This window comes from Hyperoodon ampullatus, assembly GCF_949752795.1.
Source record: "Hyperoodon ampullatus genome assembly, chromosome: 3".
NCBI lineage: Eukaryota > Metazoa > Chordata > Mammalia > Artiodactyla > Ziphiidae > Hyperoodon > Hyperoodon ampullatus.
In genome coordinates this window covers 101,752,773-101,769,805 of record NC_136916.1, presented here as the reverse complement: position 1 = coordinate 101,769,805, position 17,033 = coordinate 101,752,773, and the positions used below count along the sequence as shown (strand labels likewise).

Here is a 17,033-nt window from a genome sequence, read left to right as displayed (position 1 = left end):
CAGCGCTTCTAAAACTACAAAAGTGCATATGAATCACCTGGGGACTTCGATGTAATGCAGATTGAGATTTAACAGATCTGGGGTAGAGCCCAAACTTTTGCATTTCTAACAAATTTCAATGCAACACTGATGCTGCCGATTTGCAAACCACACCTGAGTAGCAAGGTCCTAGTACAGATGCCTTCCCAAATCTGGAGCACATTTTACCTTAAGGTCTCCTTATGGCTGGTTATCTATCAAGAGAACTAAACAGGGCAGAAAACTCAGAAGCTCTGCATTGGAAGAAATCCATCCTGAATACAGGAATTAATTAAGTTCACTGATTTTCACTGCCCGGACCCTGGACCTTTGTTCCTGCCCAAATGGATCTGCCAGATCCTTCTTGCTTAGATGAATGACAAATCTTGGCCCAGCCTCACCAGCCTTATCTGATATCATTCGGCCAGCAACTCAAACATTAATTGTGTAGCACCTGCAAAAATAAAAATGCAGGTTCCTAGGCTCTAACCCTGAGATTCTGATTCATTAGGCCTGGAGTGGCCCCCAAAATAAAGAGACATTCTAGGTGATTTTACACATTCTGAGATTTGGGGGAAGGAAATGCATGTCTTCTTTAATGGATCGGAGCAACTTATATCCTATGGTGTTGATGCCTTTCCATCAAGGAAGACAGCAAAGAAAGGAGGGATAGAAAGAAACATGACTTGAGCATCTTACATTATGGTAGAAGAAATGACTTCCTCCCCAATTTGGACACTTGCTTGAAGTCATTTGTAGTTAATTCCAGTATATTTTGTCCTTTTCTTTAGAGAAGTTCACTAAAAATGTGAAATATTACTCTGTAGAAAATTCTTTTAATGTAGGTATGATTATAGATATAGTTATTTAATAATCAAAATATCAAAGGAATGGTTATTTACTCTTCTGACTGAACAAATAAAATTGGAGTTGTTCACACACATTCTTTTTTCATATATACAAGAAGACAAACACTGAGATCAGCTAACAAAAATAAGGACTGAATATTAATTAGTGCCATTAAAATGGCAGAAGCATATGTAAAATACAAAAGGTAACTTTACCTAGACTTTATAAATGAAATGTCCTCCCTAAGAAGGGCTACAGTTTGGCTACTTGGTTTCTCTGGGGGTGGATGTGGCATCTTGAGGGGTGTTATTCTCCACTGGTACAGCTACAGGTTCTGCCACAGTAGCAGTGATCTCGGCTTCTGTAGGGATGGCCTCTGAACTGGAACTGTCTCCTGTGTGACTGGGGATGGTCTCAGTCTGAGAGGCTGAGGTTTCCTGACTGGAGCTGGCATCTGTTAGACTAGGTACAATGTCAGCTTGAGCAGGCGTGGCCTCTTCTTCTGTTTCCAATTCTGTTTCCTGACTTTGAACTTCTTCACCTTCTTCTAGCATAGCAGGTGGTAGCTGTAGAAAAGTCTAAAGAAAAAAAAAAAAAAGAAAAGAAAGAGAGAGAGAGAGAAGACATCAATGTATCCAAATAAAAAGACACTGGCTTATAAAGTTAAGTTCTCACATTATCTTCCTAATTGATACTGTCACTCTAGAATTCTCCAAAACACTGCTGGCCATTTTATATTACAGATGTAACAACTCTGATGATAATGGGCCTAAGTTTTACTGACTCCATGGAATATGCCTGCCTAGATATCAGATAATAATGATGAGATCATATATTACATCCTCAGGGAGAAAAATAATATCAAAAGCTATTAAATTTTTTAGCAAAGGAATTTATTGTAACACTCTGGAAAAACAGTGGCTGATTAGGACTGACTGCCACACCAACTCAAGAAAGGACCAACTTCAATCAAGGAGCCCTGTGAGGGGTGAGAAGGAACCAAGCCTTGAGACAAGGCCATGGCAGGCAGAGAGCAGCAGGGCACAAGGCTTCTGTCCCACTTAACCAGAACATTGGAGCAGCTCTACATATGCCTGGCTTCCCTTTTACCCCATGGCAGTCTGGAGCTAAAGCTGGGCTTCTCTCTTCAGGAACTCTTTCTCTTGTTGGAAACTGAAAAAATTTTAAAGTAGTATTCACAATGGCAGCACAAAATATGAAATACTTAGCCATAAAACTAACAACATATTTATAAAGCCTGTATGCTGAAAACTGCCAAACACTGAGGAGAGAATTCAAAGAAGACCTAAAGAAGTGGAGAGAGATATCATATTCATGGAAAGAAGACTCAATATTGTTAAGATGTTAATTTCCCCAAATTGATCCTAAGCAGTAATACTCCAAAATCCTAATCAAAACCTCAACATGCTTTTTCTGGGGGTTGAAATAGACAAGTTGATTCTAAAATTTATACAGAAAAGCGAAGGAACTAGAACAGCCAAAACCATTTTGAAAAATAACAAAACTGAAGGACTCACATTATCTAATTTCAAGATTTACGATAAAGAAACTGTAATAAAGGTAGTGTAGTAAAGGCAAAAAGGAAAGATGCAAAGATCAACAGAACAGAATAGAAAGCCCAGAAGTAGACTCTCACATACATGGCAAATTGATTTTTCTACTAAGACAACAAGGTGAGATCCTAAAAGTTCTCAACATAAGAAAAAAAAAATGTGTAACTCTGTGTGGTGAAGGATGTTAATCAGATTTATTGTGGTGATTGTTTTGCAATATATAGAAATAGCGAATCATTACTTTATACACCTGAAACTAATATAAAATTATATGTCCATTATATCTCAATTTGAAAAACTGCTTTTTTAATCTCAAAAAAAAAAATGACAAGGCAAGTCAACAGAGGGAAAAAATAGCCTTTTCAGGGAATGGTGCTGAAACAACTGGATATCCACACGCAAATGAGTAAAATGCAACCTTACCTTGCACCATATTAAAAAAAAATTAACCCACAATGTACCATACCTCTAAATAGCAAATTAAACTATAAAACTTCTAGAAGAAAACATTAGAAAAAAACCCCTGTAATTTTGGGTCAGGCTAAGTTCTTTTAGAACATAAAAAACATGAATCACAAAAGAACAACTTGATACACTGGGACTTCGTCAAAATTTAAAACTTGTTTTTTGAAAGACACTTAAAAATGAAAAAACACGTCACAGACTAGGAGAAAATATTCGTAAAACAAACATCTGAGGAGGAACTTGTAGTCAGAATAAATTTTAAAACTCTCAAAACTCAATAATACAACCCAAAAAAGTGAGTGAGAGGCCTAAACAGACACATCCTCAAAGATATGCAGATGGTAAATAACCACGTGAAAAGATGTTCAGCATCAATTGTTATTAGAGAAGTGCCGATTAAAACCACAACGAGACCACTACACACCTACTGGAATGCTAAAATAAAAAGACCAAACGTAGTAAGTGTGTGTGAGCTCTCATACATTGCTGGTGGGAATATAAAATGGTACAACCACTTTGTAAGACAGGTGGGCAGTTTCTTAAAAGAAGTTGAATACATACTTACCATACTATCCAACCATTCCACTCCTAGAAATTTACCCAAGAGAAAGTACAAAGACTTGTAGGAGAACGTTCATAGTAGCTTTATTTGTAGTAGCCAAAATTAGAAACAACCCAAATGTCCATCAGTGGATGAATGGGTAAACTTGCTAATCTGTATAATGGATTACTTATTCAGCAATAAAAGGAAAAGGACTACTGATACATTCTGAAACATAAATGAATATCAAAATAATGCTGAATAAAAGTAGGAAAAAAGAGTATATGCTGTATGAGTCTATTTACATAAATGTCTAAAAAATGGAGACTAATCTATTGTGACATAAAGTAGATCCTTGGTTTCCTGGAGAAGGTGGAAAAGGAACTGGTGAGGGACGAGAAGGATTATCAAGGTGTACATGGAAAACTTTTGGGGATAATGGATATGTTCATCATCTCGATTATGGTGATGGTTTCATGGATATATACAAATATCAGAACATATCAAATTGTATACTTTAGATATGTGGAATTTATTGTATGCCAAATTATATCTACAAAAGATGTTTTTAAAATATGGATGTTACATGAATAGTAATCTACTTTGGTTTAGCTGGTTTCCCGCAAGGAATCAAGTACGTTAAAGATTTATTCGGCAACAGAGAAGATTCTACAGCAAGAAAAATAAGAGTCAATTTTGAGAAAACTTACCTGATGATAATGATGTGTGGTCTGTATCAAATGCATATACATGTTGTATACAAAGTTTGCCATCTGGGGCATATTCTTTATTATCTGTACTTCATGAGATGGTCTCTCTCCATTCTAGAAGACGGCAAAAAGAAAGTTAAGTATAATCACTTATATGTGGAATCTAAAATATGACACAAGTGAACTTATCTACGAGACAGAAACAGACTCAGAGACATAGAGAACAGACTTGTGGTTGCCAATGTGGGGGGGTGGGTAAGGGAGATATGGATTGGGAGTTTGGGATTAGCAGATGCAAACTATTATGTATAGAATGGATAAACAACAAGGTCCTACTGTATAGCACAGGGAGTTATATTCAATATCCTCTGATAAACCATGATGGAAAGGAGTATGAAAAAGATTGTATATTTGTATAAATCACTTCCTGTACATCAGAAACTAACGCAGCATTGTAAATCAACTATACATCAATAAAATAAATTTTTTAAAAAAAGAAAGTTAAGTATAGAGTGAAAGACACTGAAAGCTAACACTTCAACAGAAGCCCATGTCTCCATCTTATGTATGAACACTATTTGACTATTAGGGTTTGGAGGAAATAAGAACAGTAAGAGGACATTAAGATGTAAGTGTTAGAGTCGAATAAGGATTTCATGAAGAGAAGTGATTCAATTTAAATTAGAAAAGGTAGAGATGAGGAGAGAGCTAAGAGTCACTAGCTTTTAATATAATTTCAAGTTGGTAAGTAAAACATGAGTTTTGGTCTACTAACTAATGTAGAAGAATTCATAAGAAATAAGCAATCATTTGAATAGAAAAAAACATCAACATGGTCTAAAGTAGTGGTCTCCAATACCACATATGCTCCAAAGGCAAGTCTCAGGGCTATCCACAAAGAAAATATTAAAATTATTCTTCCCATTTATGTTTTTCTAAAAAATAAGAAGCTATCATTTATTATTGCTTAATATATAGACTGTTAGTCATGAGGGTTAATATTTGCCAGTTTTCTTTTTTCGGCCATGCCATGCTGCTTGTGGGATCTTAGTTCCCCAACCAGGGATCAAACCTGTGCCCCCTGCTGTGGAAGCATGAAGTCCTAACCACTGGATCGCCAGTGAATTCCGGCAAGATTTTTTTTTTCTTTACTAATAAAGCGTATGGTCAAAAATGTTGGCAAATAGTAGTTTCAGGTGTAAACTTTGTAGTGCCCATCAGAACCATGTGGGGAAAGTGTTAAATAACATAGGCCTGGGCTGTAGCCCCCAGCGATTTTGAGTCAGTAGGTCTGAGGGAGAATGAGGTGATTCTGATGCAGTAGCTTCTGACAACCTGAGAAACACCACTCTATCGGTATAGGTAAAGTGGTAAAGCAAATGAAGAAAACAGAAAATTTGCACTTCTTCTAAACCATCTGAGAATAAAGATTAAGAACTTTCCTATTTAAAGTCAATTGTAAAATTTTTATAAAGTCTCATCCTATCTTACTGTACAATTCAGAAAATCATAGAGGTAAAAAACATATCAAGAAAAAGGATTTTACCTTAAAGTGATAAATTATTTGAAGCACATAAAGTTAGAAATATTTAGTACATTAAATAGCATTTCTCAGAATTAAGCAGGACGGCGGTATTGCACATAAGCAGGTGTTCTTTGGACGGTGGTCACTTTCTGTAACGGTTACAACTTCTGTGTGCAAAGACTGCCATGCTATTACAACTATGGAATATTGCCTTTAAAGCATGGAATTCTTTCTGTTTGTTTGTACTTGCATATTTTCTGGTGGATTTGCTTGGAACAGCCTCTCCTGAGATTCAGGGCTGCGCAGTCCTCCTCACCCCTCACACTGTCTCCTGAGCAGAGGATGGGGAGATGCTCCCAGCCCTCAGCCCTCAGGGCTTGAGTCCATGGTACTGCCTAGAGCACTGCTTTCCAAACCTTCTGTTCCTTGGTATTGCCTCCAGGTGTGTCTGCAGCCCTTGGCTAGAAAGCACCTGGAGAGTGTGTTAAACCTGAAGACACCTAGCCTCTGCCCCAGACTTCTCATCAGCAATGTGCCTGTTTAATAATCAGTCCACAAAAGATTGAGAACCTCATAGCTATAGGACTGTGTCCAGACCTCAGAGCCTGACACTCAAGGCTGCATATGGCCCCACCCCATTGTATCCTTCCATCCTTTCCCTTCTATTCCTCCACAGCAGCATTTCTTTTATTTAAAGGAAAAAAAAACAATTAAAAAAGAAGTTCTTAACATTATTACAAAACAAACACACAGAATTTAACTTTATTATTTTTTTTAAAAGAGGGGTGGGGGGAATCCCCTGGCAGTCCAGTGGTTAGGACTCCATGCTCTCATTGCCGAGGGCCTGGGTTCAATCCCTGCTCAGGGAACTAAGATCCTGCAAGCCATACAAGTGTGGCCAAGAAATGAAAAAATAAAAAATTTAAAAAAATTTTTTTTAAAAATAAAAAAAAAGAGAGGTGGGGAAAAGAAATATACTGTGAACATTTAAGACAGTTTTATCTAAAATTCAGTGGACCTCCAAGACATTTCATTAAATCAAAAACACAAAGCCCAAAAGTCTATAGTATGCAGACCTTCATGTAAGAAAGAAAACAACATAAGAAAATAAACAGTTACCTGCTCCTTTGTGCAAAAGTGAGGCTAAGCCAGAAATTGAAGAGATAATGTTACCTCTGGGAGCTGAGGGTGGGAAATGGAAGAAAGAAGGGGAGATAGGAGATGGGTAGCAGGGATGAGGAGAGAGTGGTACTTCTCTGAGTTAAGTGTTTGTGCTGTTCCCTGGCACCTTCCCTCAGAATGCAAGCTTCTTGAGGGTTCTCCAAGAGCTAAACCAGTTATTACTCTGTTATCAAGTAATTAGTTAAGTTCTCCTTACAAAGCTGAAGACAGGCAGTATAGTATGATGATGATTAACATGGACTCTGGAGTCAGGCTGCCTGGGTTTTTAAATCTTGGACTCTCCATCTACTCAGATGTGTGGCTTAACGACTTAACTTCTCGGATCCACAGTTTCCAACATATGGAAAGTGAGGTTAATAAGAAAACCTATTGAACAGGGCTGTTACTGAGATGAATTGAGATAATGTATGTAATGTAACATTTATTGAGTACCCACCATGTATCAGGCTATTAGCTTTGACATACATTATTTTATTTCCTATTAGTAACCTATTCAATAGGTTTTCTTATTAACCCCATTTTCCATATGTTGGAAACTGGATCAGAGAAGTTGCCTGATGTGTGGTGAGTACTCAGTAAATGTTAGCTGGTGTTATTATTTTTACATAGAAAATCTTAATTCAGTTCCTTAGCATAAGGAGCACTCTAAACCAGTGTTCGGATGATTTATGTGATGATGCTCGTTGTTAATGTGGTCACCTGTAGGCTTACCTTTCTACTGGTTGGGAAAGGTTCTGTTGGAATTATATGCAAATGAAGTGGGCGGGCTGTGAGCTGGCTGAAAGCTGGAGTTAGTTCAAAACAGTTTTGGAAGAGGGATACTCTGGCGAAGATATAAAGTCCAAGTCTGGCTCTAGACATGGCCACCACTAAGCGACGGACATCCCTTTGAGAAACAAACAGAATGAATTAAAACATATCAAGATTAGTAACATATTTATGCAGACTTTTATTTTTAAAACATACTCCACTAAATATTCCTGTTAAGTTGTGGCAATAAAGAGTTAAGCTTCTTAAAAACTTAAGAGAATAAACATTAAGTTAATCAATGCTATGTAACTAGTTAACCAAGTAAGAAGTTAATGCTTTATTACCAACTTCTATGTTTTTTTTGCGGGGAGAGGGTGGGGAGAATCGCAAAATAACCAATGACTGATTAAAAAGGTGTAAGTTGCTATACTAGTATTACGATAGAGTTCGGTTGTCAGTTACCAATTTACTGTATCACCACCATTGAGTCAATTCAAACCAGCCCTTGCTCCATTTCACCTACCAAATTCCCATGCTGTCAAGGTTAATGGGTCAAATTTTATTTCCTAAATAACTCTTATCATACTGTTTTATACTTATTTATAATAATAATTACAAATACAAACAGAAATATAGTATGACGAATGATATAACATAATACCATCTCTTATTCACGCATTTACTCTAGTACCTACGCCTAATGGCTGGACTAGACTAGGTCTCAGTGTTCACATAAACAGTAATAAAAATGCCAAAATGCATGATCCAGCTATACATGTAGCTGGCTATCTGATGAACGATGGCAGTTTTCTTTATCTTTCAGAAAGAATATGTTCTTAAAACTTTATCTGAATTTACTTGAAATCAAATGAACTTATTTACGAAACAGAAACAGACTTAGAGAATGAACTTACAGTTACCAGGGGGGAAGTGGGGTGGGGAGGGATAGATTGGGAGTTTGGGATTTACATGTACACACTGCTATATTTAAAACAGATAACCAACAAGGACCATGTAAAAAAGAAAAAAAAATTACAAAAGAGTGGCTATGTGTAAAAGGAAAAAAAAAATTATAAAAGAGTGGCTATGTAAGTTTAATTTCACTTCATTATTAGTTTAGAATGTGTTTTAGTAAGAAAATATAGTTTTGGTTTCAAATACAGAGGACAGCTTGTTTTCTTGAGATGCTCTTAGATGGCTATTTAAATTTGCGAGTATTCTACAAAAGAGAAGACTTTCATGAATAATGATAAAATCTGGTACAGTCATCCCTAACTCCCGAAAGAAAGTGTTAAAGAGTGTTACAGAGATCAAATGTTACAAAGATCATATAATAACCAGACAGAGAATCGGGAATTGGAATATTTATCAAATGGCTTTTCTTTGTCTCTGCATAATGCAAGATATTTGGGGAGTATCTCTAATTCAGCCTCATTTTCTATTGTGTTTTATGGTCTTGATAAGGATCTAGTTTCCCTTATCAGGAGGGACTGTGCAACATCATATATAGTAGCAGTTATGTTGAGGGGGTATCCCCGCCTCCCAGCAACCCAAACTAAGAGAAGTTCATTTAGGTATGAGGAGAAAGCATACCCATTTGCAGTAGCTTTGAGGAATTTCTACATTTGTGACACCCTGGATTCACGAAGGAAATGTCACCTTCTAGGTCACTGCAGGCCAAATTGTTTTCACTTCCTCCACATCCCTTAGAAGCCCGAGGGGTCACGTTATAGGTGGGTGGTTCCAAAACTAGTAATTGGATGTACAATGCTGGAAATACTTAGCATGAGTTCTCACCCAAGTATTATAAACTTAAGTTTTCATGGTAATCCCTGTATTACGATACTCAGTTCTTCCTTTCTCATCCAGAAGGCTCTGTCTCTAGGCAGAGCAGTGACAATGAACCTGTTCCTCTGAGGAACTTTTCCCTGCAGTCCTTAGTACTGTAGGACAGTTAAGTGGCTCTACTAAGCTCGATCTCCACTGTACATGAGGAGAGTTAGACTAAAATCTTCTGCAGAATCAAATGTAGGTATTTTCCAAGGACATGTTTAATGTCTCCTCCACTGGATTCTAAGCTCCATGGGGACAGAGATAACGAATGTTAGATTTACTACTATATATCAAGAACCCATCACATTGCCAAATAATAGAAGGATCTGAGAACATCTGTTAAATGAATGACCAAACACTATAAACATAACTACCAGGCAAAAAAAGTAAAGGGTGGCCGCATGAAAAGCCAGGGTTCCTTGGAGCTGTATCTTGAAACCAGAGCAATGAGAACTACCACCTTCTTTCACAGTCCCCAGAAGACGGCTGGACAGAAAGAGCACTGTTAAACAACAAGCCATCACTCTGACAGAGCCCCTACAAGGAGACAACACAGGAAAGTTACAGCTTCACTGCTTTGCTCTGAACAAGTCACAAGCATTTCTATTTGTAGCTGGGCTATTCAAGTCAGTAGGGACAAGAACAATGAATGTTGGAAAAGGAACCAGAAATGTCTCACTACTCTAGCTTCTAAACAGCTCCACAGTGTCCTAAAACAGGTCTCTGGAACTGACGCTGAATAGCCTGGCTCCTAAACAATCACCTGATTAGTCTATCCTGGATGAAAAAAAGACGTGGGTAAAAGAAGAAAGGCAGGCACTTGGGAAAACGGCTTAGCAGTTTCTTAAAGGGTTAAACATAGAGTTACTATGTGACCCAGCAATTCCACTCCAAGGTCTACACCCAAGAGGAAGGAAAACATACGTCCACACAAAACTTGTACATGAATGTTCACAACAGCATTAGTCCTAATAGCCAAAAAGTAGAAACAACCCAAGTGTCCACCAACTGATGAAAGGATAAATAAAAGTAAAAAGTTCACACAAAAAATAATGAAATATTACTTAGCAATTAAAAGTAATGAAGTACTGACACATGCTACAACATGGATAAACCTTGAACACATTATGCTAAGTAATGTCATTTATATGAAGTATCCAGAATAGGCAAATCTATAGACATATAGTAGAAGAGTGGCTGCCAAGGGCTTAGGGGAGAGGGGAGGGGAGTAAGTGCTGCCAGGTACAGGGTGATAAAAATGTTCTAAACTCGTGAAGATAGCTGCATAACAATGCGTATACTAAAAATCATTGAACTGTACACTTAAAACAGGTGAATTGCATGGTATGTGAATTATATCCCAATAAAGCTATTATTAAAAAGAGAAATATGGAAGAAAGTAGGTTTCCTTGGTCTCTTGAAACTTGAAAAACAAAATATTTTACTACTTCCTAGAAAAAGAAAGATATGAAAGATTGTATCTACAAACCAAAAAATTCTATGAGGAGTTTGATAAAATTCTAGCTAAGATACCTAACCTATCTGGATAGTTGAATCGTAAATCATAGGTCAATTGACTTTTTCCCCTCTATGCTTTAATAACACTACCACCATCACCAGCAGCCCCCGAAGAAGAAGGGAGACTTCCAAAAGGGAAGTTTGGCAAATACAAAGAAGACTAATTTATCTGGATAAAGAAAATTTAGATATGTAAGACAACAATGAGATCAGGTTCTTTTCTAAGCCTTCATTTCTAAGCATTTTATTATCATTATCTTTCTCTTTATTTTTTTAAGTTTCCAGAGTCAGGTAAAAAACAGCATAGAAATAAAGTCATGGGAATGTGAAAAAGACAAAAAAAGCACTACAGAGTATGAAAAAAGGTGGGAAGGGGAGGAAGCAGTATTCACGTATTCATACTGTGAGTTTGGGTAAGAGATTTTAATTATGTAAATCATAATGATACCCTATGCAGCAGCAGCTATAAATTTCAATGTGGAAATGAAACCGCTTTTTAGAAAAGTTAGTCTCCAAAACATGTTTGACACTTAAGTAAAAACACACTGTATTTTAGAATGCTATAGTATTGAAACAATTTCTTGAAACGTTACATCTTTGTTTACTCTTACGTAAAAGTTATCGGTCTAATGGAACCTGATCACTCTGGGTTAAGCACCAAATAGATCTTGACTTAATGACAACATTATGAGAGCTTGCAGAATTTTCTTTTTATATCCATCAAATAAAATAATAAAATGAACTCTCCTTATAGTTTTACTAGTAAGTGAGATGAAGGTTTATATAAAACTAAATGGCTGCTTTGTAACAAGGAGATATTATTCCCATAAATCTCCAGCACATAAATACATCACAATAAATGATAAAAATATATTACTGTTCGTTTTGACAATTCTTATCCTGGGAGAACAAATGGTTCCTTTATCCTAACACTGAAGCAAAAAGACTGTGTAGGGAAAAGTGAGAAATCCTGTGCAATGAGAAGTTTACTCTTACACTTTTTACCACTTTACCTCCTTTAATTTCTGACATTAAGTTTCAAACAGACATAGGAGATACATACACACACACACACACACACACACACACATATATATATAATGATTAAATGCTATCTCTGACTGTTCCTGAAGAGTAAAAAAGTTAAAATTACTAAAACATTTAAGATTCAAAAAATTCAGAAGCAATGGCAATGATTAACTAACTATACAAAGAATATGATACTGCTACAGTCCAACAAAAAGCACCAAAAGTTGCCATAACAATTAGTTAAACTTTCAACATAAAATTTAAAACTACTTTGCCACAGAAGCTCAAAATTAAAGCATACAGTAAAGTTCAACACTATTATGAAAATGTTTCCTTACATACCTCAGATGGCCCACCGCCCTGGTTCGTACTAGAGAAAGAAGAATATAATCATTCTGTTGACCTTGAAATCTGTCAACGGTTGTCACCTGAGGCAAAAAAAAGGGGGGAATATGGTATATTTTCAAAAGCAAAAACGCTAGAGAGATCATTTAAATAAAGTACTAGAAATAAAAATCTTATCCTTAAAATAATCAATCCTGAAAGAACATGACTATATACTTGGAATTGAAAGAGTAAGTTAATGAACACTATGAAATAAACCATGGTAACCAGATTCGGCTATGCCCCTATGTTATTCACACTTATAGCACTCATCTTTAACTCTGCAGATACTTAAGTAACTATTCCATTTGTGGAATTAACAATCTTCCCCCTACTAGACTACTCAGCTCCATGAAAGCAGGGACTGTTGTTCAGCTAATTATATACCTAATATCCCAATTTGATGCCCAGCAACATTTTAAATGTACAATTTGATAAATTTTGACAATATATACTCCCAAATAACCACCACCACAATCAAAATTTCCATTACCTCAGTCCCTTTTGTCATCAAATCTGTATCCCCCAGCCCCAGGCAACCACTGATCAGCTTCCTGTCACTATAGATTATTTTGTTGCCAGTTCTAGAATTCCATAAAAATGGAATCATAAATTAGAAGTTCATACCTTTTTACTGGTGAATAGTATTCCACTGAATGAATATACTACAATTTGTTTATTCATTCCCTTGTTCACGGAATATGGGTTGTTTCTAGTTTAGGGCTATTTTGAATAAAGCTGCAATGAATATTCATGTATAAATATTTTTGTGTAAATACGTTTTTATTGCTCTTGGATAAATATCTGGGGGTAAAGCTGCTGGACTGTGTGGGTGTTTATAAGAAACTGTCAAACTGTTTTCCAAAGTTGCTGCACACACATTCACCAGCACTGTTCCAGTTCCAGAGTTCTAGTTGCTCCACATCCTTGCCAACACTTGGTATACTGTCCATCTTTATAATTTTAGCCATTCTATTGGATGTGTAGTGGTACATCACTGTAGTTTTAATTGCATTTTCCCTGACAACTAGTGATGGTAAGCACTTTTTCATGTGTTTATTGTCCATTTGTATGCTGTCCAATTCATCTGCCAACTCTGTATTGGGTTGTCTATATTTTACAATGACTTTTATAGGAGTTCATATATTCTGGATATAGTCCTTTGCTCTTATGTGTGGATATTATACCTGGAAATTCTGTTGTCATCCTGACCATGTGGAGAGCTTGTCTGAGAACTGGGCTCACAGACTGAGGACAGCAGAGCAGAAAGATGAAATGAACCTTGGTCTTTCATGACATCATTGAGTCACACTGTAACCTAACCTGGAGTCACACGACTTTCATCTTGTTATGAGAGAGAGTAACTTTCCTTATTGTTTAAGTTTTTCTGTTACTCATAAATAAAAGGACTCAGACACTGAGGTTCTTCTATTTCTAAACTTACTATATTTCAAAGTTATTAGTTTCTCATTTTCACTCTCTATATCCCTTTGGAGTGTTCTACAGTGCCTGTTCCTCCCCATTCCTTTTAATTTTGTCTCCATTTCTTTGATTTTGTTTTATTTTCTGCCAGTTCACATTTCATCTCTTCCTGGGTTCTTCAATTTCTCTGTTTTGTAGCCTTCCCTCACAGAAATGCGTACTTCATTAAGTATTTTAAAATTCATACCCAAATATGCATTAGAAATTTTCATCTGTTCTAGGCCAACATGTTTTCTGGAGTATGTTATCTTGTCAGTTAGTTTGTTTGGATGCTCTTTCCCTCATTTATAAATTGAGCTTGTGCTAGTTTCCTTTTCTCCTCTATTTTACCATTGATTAGGCAGGTTTCTCAGATTAGCTACGCACAAGAGGTTAGGTTAGGGTGAGCAGAACTTTCTTCTTAACGCTCAGTGATTTTAACAACAGATGGTTCTCTTTTTCACTGTTACTATAGAGACGGTGTATTTTTTTCAAATATAGCTCATCTGTAGTCTTCTTTGAATCAGTCTGGAACCAGGAAGGCTTCTGCTCACCCCAATACCCATATCCATTGTTGAATAATAGGGATATGGCTCTTATACTTCAAAGTATGCCACCACTTTCAGAAAGTGTGTTTTTGCTGGCACTTTCAAGACTGGTCCCCTAAATTCTCTTCCCATTTTTTCTTCTTGACCTTAGTCACATGTCCTCTCACTAAAAATGTAATTTGTTTTTTCTTCCTCTCATTTTTCTCTTACTTGTGGATGATTTCCAAGAAAAGGTAAAAGAGCTTTTATATAGCTATGTTCACAACCAAAGTCCTAATTGCATCATTACTAATACTATATTTATGTTTTGTTATTCTCTCTAATTTTTCAAACCTGTATTGACAAAATCAAGCATCTTCATTTTTATTTGCAATTACTCCATCATATCACATAAAGAAGTATAAAAAAAATCCTAAGGTCTGAATGTACTTTATGATTTTCCTTTATCCCCAAGAAAAAACACCCTCCTAAACACACACACAATAAGAAGCAGTACAAATTATACCTTTGTAAAACAAACAAAATAAAAAAATGCTACAATTCCTATTTCTACTATAAAGGACATAAATAGTTTCATTAGACATCATTTTACCAACAAAAAGTTTCAGAAACATTTCTGATTACTGTCAACAAAAATCTTCAATGTGATAGTTGAGACAGATGTTCACAGCACACCAATAACACTGTCAGATAGAATTGCCAGAGAATAATTTATAGAGTTCCTATTATTTCATTTTCTCACATATTTTAAAAGGAGATAGCAAAGAGACAAGGTAGAACAACGTAAATAACTCATAATAAAAATAAATCTTTCCATCTTGCCAACAACATGAATAAGAGAACCTATTATACTTGTAAAATTACCTTATTTGGTCTTCCAATCAATGGATTGCTCCCGCATCGTCTATTGATGATGTCACGAATAAGATGCTTTTGTCCATTATATGTTGTTAGAATGCTAATCTTGTCAGCAGGGTAACCAAGTAAGCACATGTACATAAAAAGTGCCACTACATATTCTGCCTCTCCAAGATTCTGTAATGAAAACATTAATCAGATTGTGTATTTATTTCACTTTATAGAAAAAACAGTTAACTAGCACAATTTGTTCATTTATCACACCTCAAGAAGTGAACAGTTAATATCTTGGACAAGTGAATACCTCTCATAAAACTGAGCAATAACTTATCCTAAATTAACAATGATAAATAAAAATAGAGTATGTGGTAATTACTTCCCTTTAACATTTGCAATATATTTGCAATACATGAAACAATCATAAAATAAAAGTCACCAACTTAAAGGCTTAATATTTCTGGGACCACAACAATCACAATACAGATCAATAATATCCTGTTACTGTGTATTGCAACTATAGTTATGGAAAGAAATATTAACATAAAGAAGCAAGGTAGCTATCTTAGAAGCCAGTAGAAAATCCAGTCTAACATATACATCCAGCAGTACCGTAGCTGGCTCTCAATTTTTACACAATGTTTTTCCTTTTTCCTTCATACTTCTTAGTTTTTTTGTGTGTGTATTATGTTCGTTCTCTTACTAATGGTTGCCCCCTCTACCAGACCACCTCAGATGGGAAGAGGATGTGGCCTCAAATTGATCATTCTGGCCTGCTGTGACCTTAGGGGGTCTAGGTAAAGATGGATGGGAAGGAGTTTAAGACCAAGACTTAAATACACTACTTGGGAGAGTGAGAAAGCATACACAAGGCTGCTTAGTCCAGTTCAACAGAGACTAAATTGAAAGTAACAGATGAGAGAAAAAAGTAAAATGAGAACATAAACATAACATGAAAATCAAAAAAGACAAGAAGCTGGATTTCATGTAAAGGCAATAGGAAAATTACAGGAAGACCTTCAGAAAAATCATTTGTATTCTGGTGACACACAGCTTCAGTTAACTCTTCATCTAAATTTTCTCATTCTTTGGAAGACAGGAGCCACGTGACTGTGTAAATCTTTCCATTTTCTATATTGATAACAAACTACATTTATCTAAGCATCAGCTAATATAGATAAAAGAACAAATCTTTTGGTGCATATGCTGCCAGATCTTTTTGTAGAGATTACCTGTACATATTTCTGTATGTATATTTTGCTTTTTAAAAAGCAAAACGGGATACTATAGATAACACTTTGCAAGCTGATTTTTTCATTAATATAGCATAAAAATTCTCCCTGTCAGTAAACCAAGTTATAATGTTACTCTTAGTGGCTATTCAGTATTATATGGAATAGGTAAAAGTGAAATTAATCCCTACTGATAAGACATTTAGGTTGTTTCTCCTTTCAAAAATAATTTGCAATAAAAAAAAGATGTGATGAACATTTTAGCATATAAGTCTTTGCAAATTTGTCCATTTTTTTAAGGATAAATTCCTAGAAGTGAGAGTATTCCTTTTAATACATACTAACAGTATGTTCACCAAATTACTTTCCTACGAGCATTGCATGAATATAGTTTCCCAAACCTAACCCAACAGAGGTGAAAATATATTCCAGTGGTTTATACTTGCTACAAATCTATATCTTTTTTTCTGTGAATTGCATATTCTAGTCCTTATTGCATTTTTCTGTTGGGGGGTTGATTCTTTTATAAGTGATTTTTTTTTTTTTTTGGTACATGGGC

General features: G+C 35.8%; 1 protein-coding gene across 1 annotated transcript in view; it reads right to left on the bottom strand.

The window, feature by feature from the left end:
- Window positions 1-1,126: 1,126 nt before the first annotated feature.
- Window positions 1,127-17,033, bottom strand: part of AQR (aquarius intron-binding spliceosomal factor) — a gene marked incomplete at its 5' end in the record, with an annotated part of 104,275 nt that continues 88,368 nt past the window's right edge. The window contains 5 exons of the mRNA XM_079700477.1: window positions 1,127-1,445; window positions 4,158-4,271; window positions 7,576-7,750; window positions 12,337-12,422; window positions 15,252-15,422. Of these exons, the coding sequence (XP_079556603.1) occupies window positions 1,131-1,445; window positions 4,158-4,271; window positions 7,576-7,750; window positions 12,337-12,422; window positions 15,252-15,422 (861 nt within the window). The 3' untranslated portion in view covers window positions 1,127-1,130. The remainder of the gene's footprint in view (window positions 1,446-4,157; window positions 4,272-7,575; window positions 7,751-12,336; window positions 12,423-15,251; window positions 15,423-17,033) is intronic.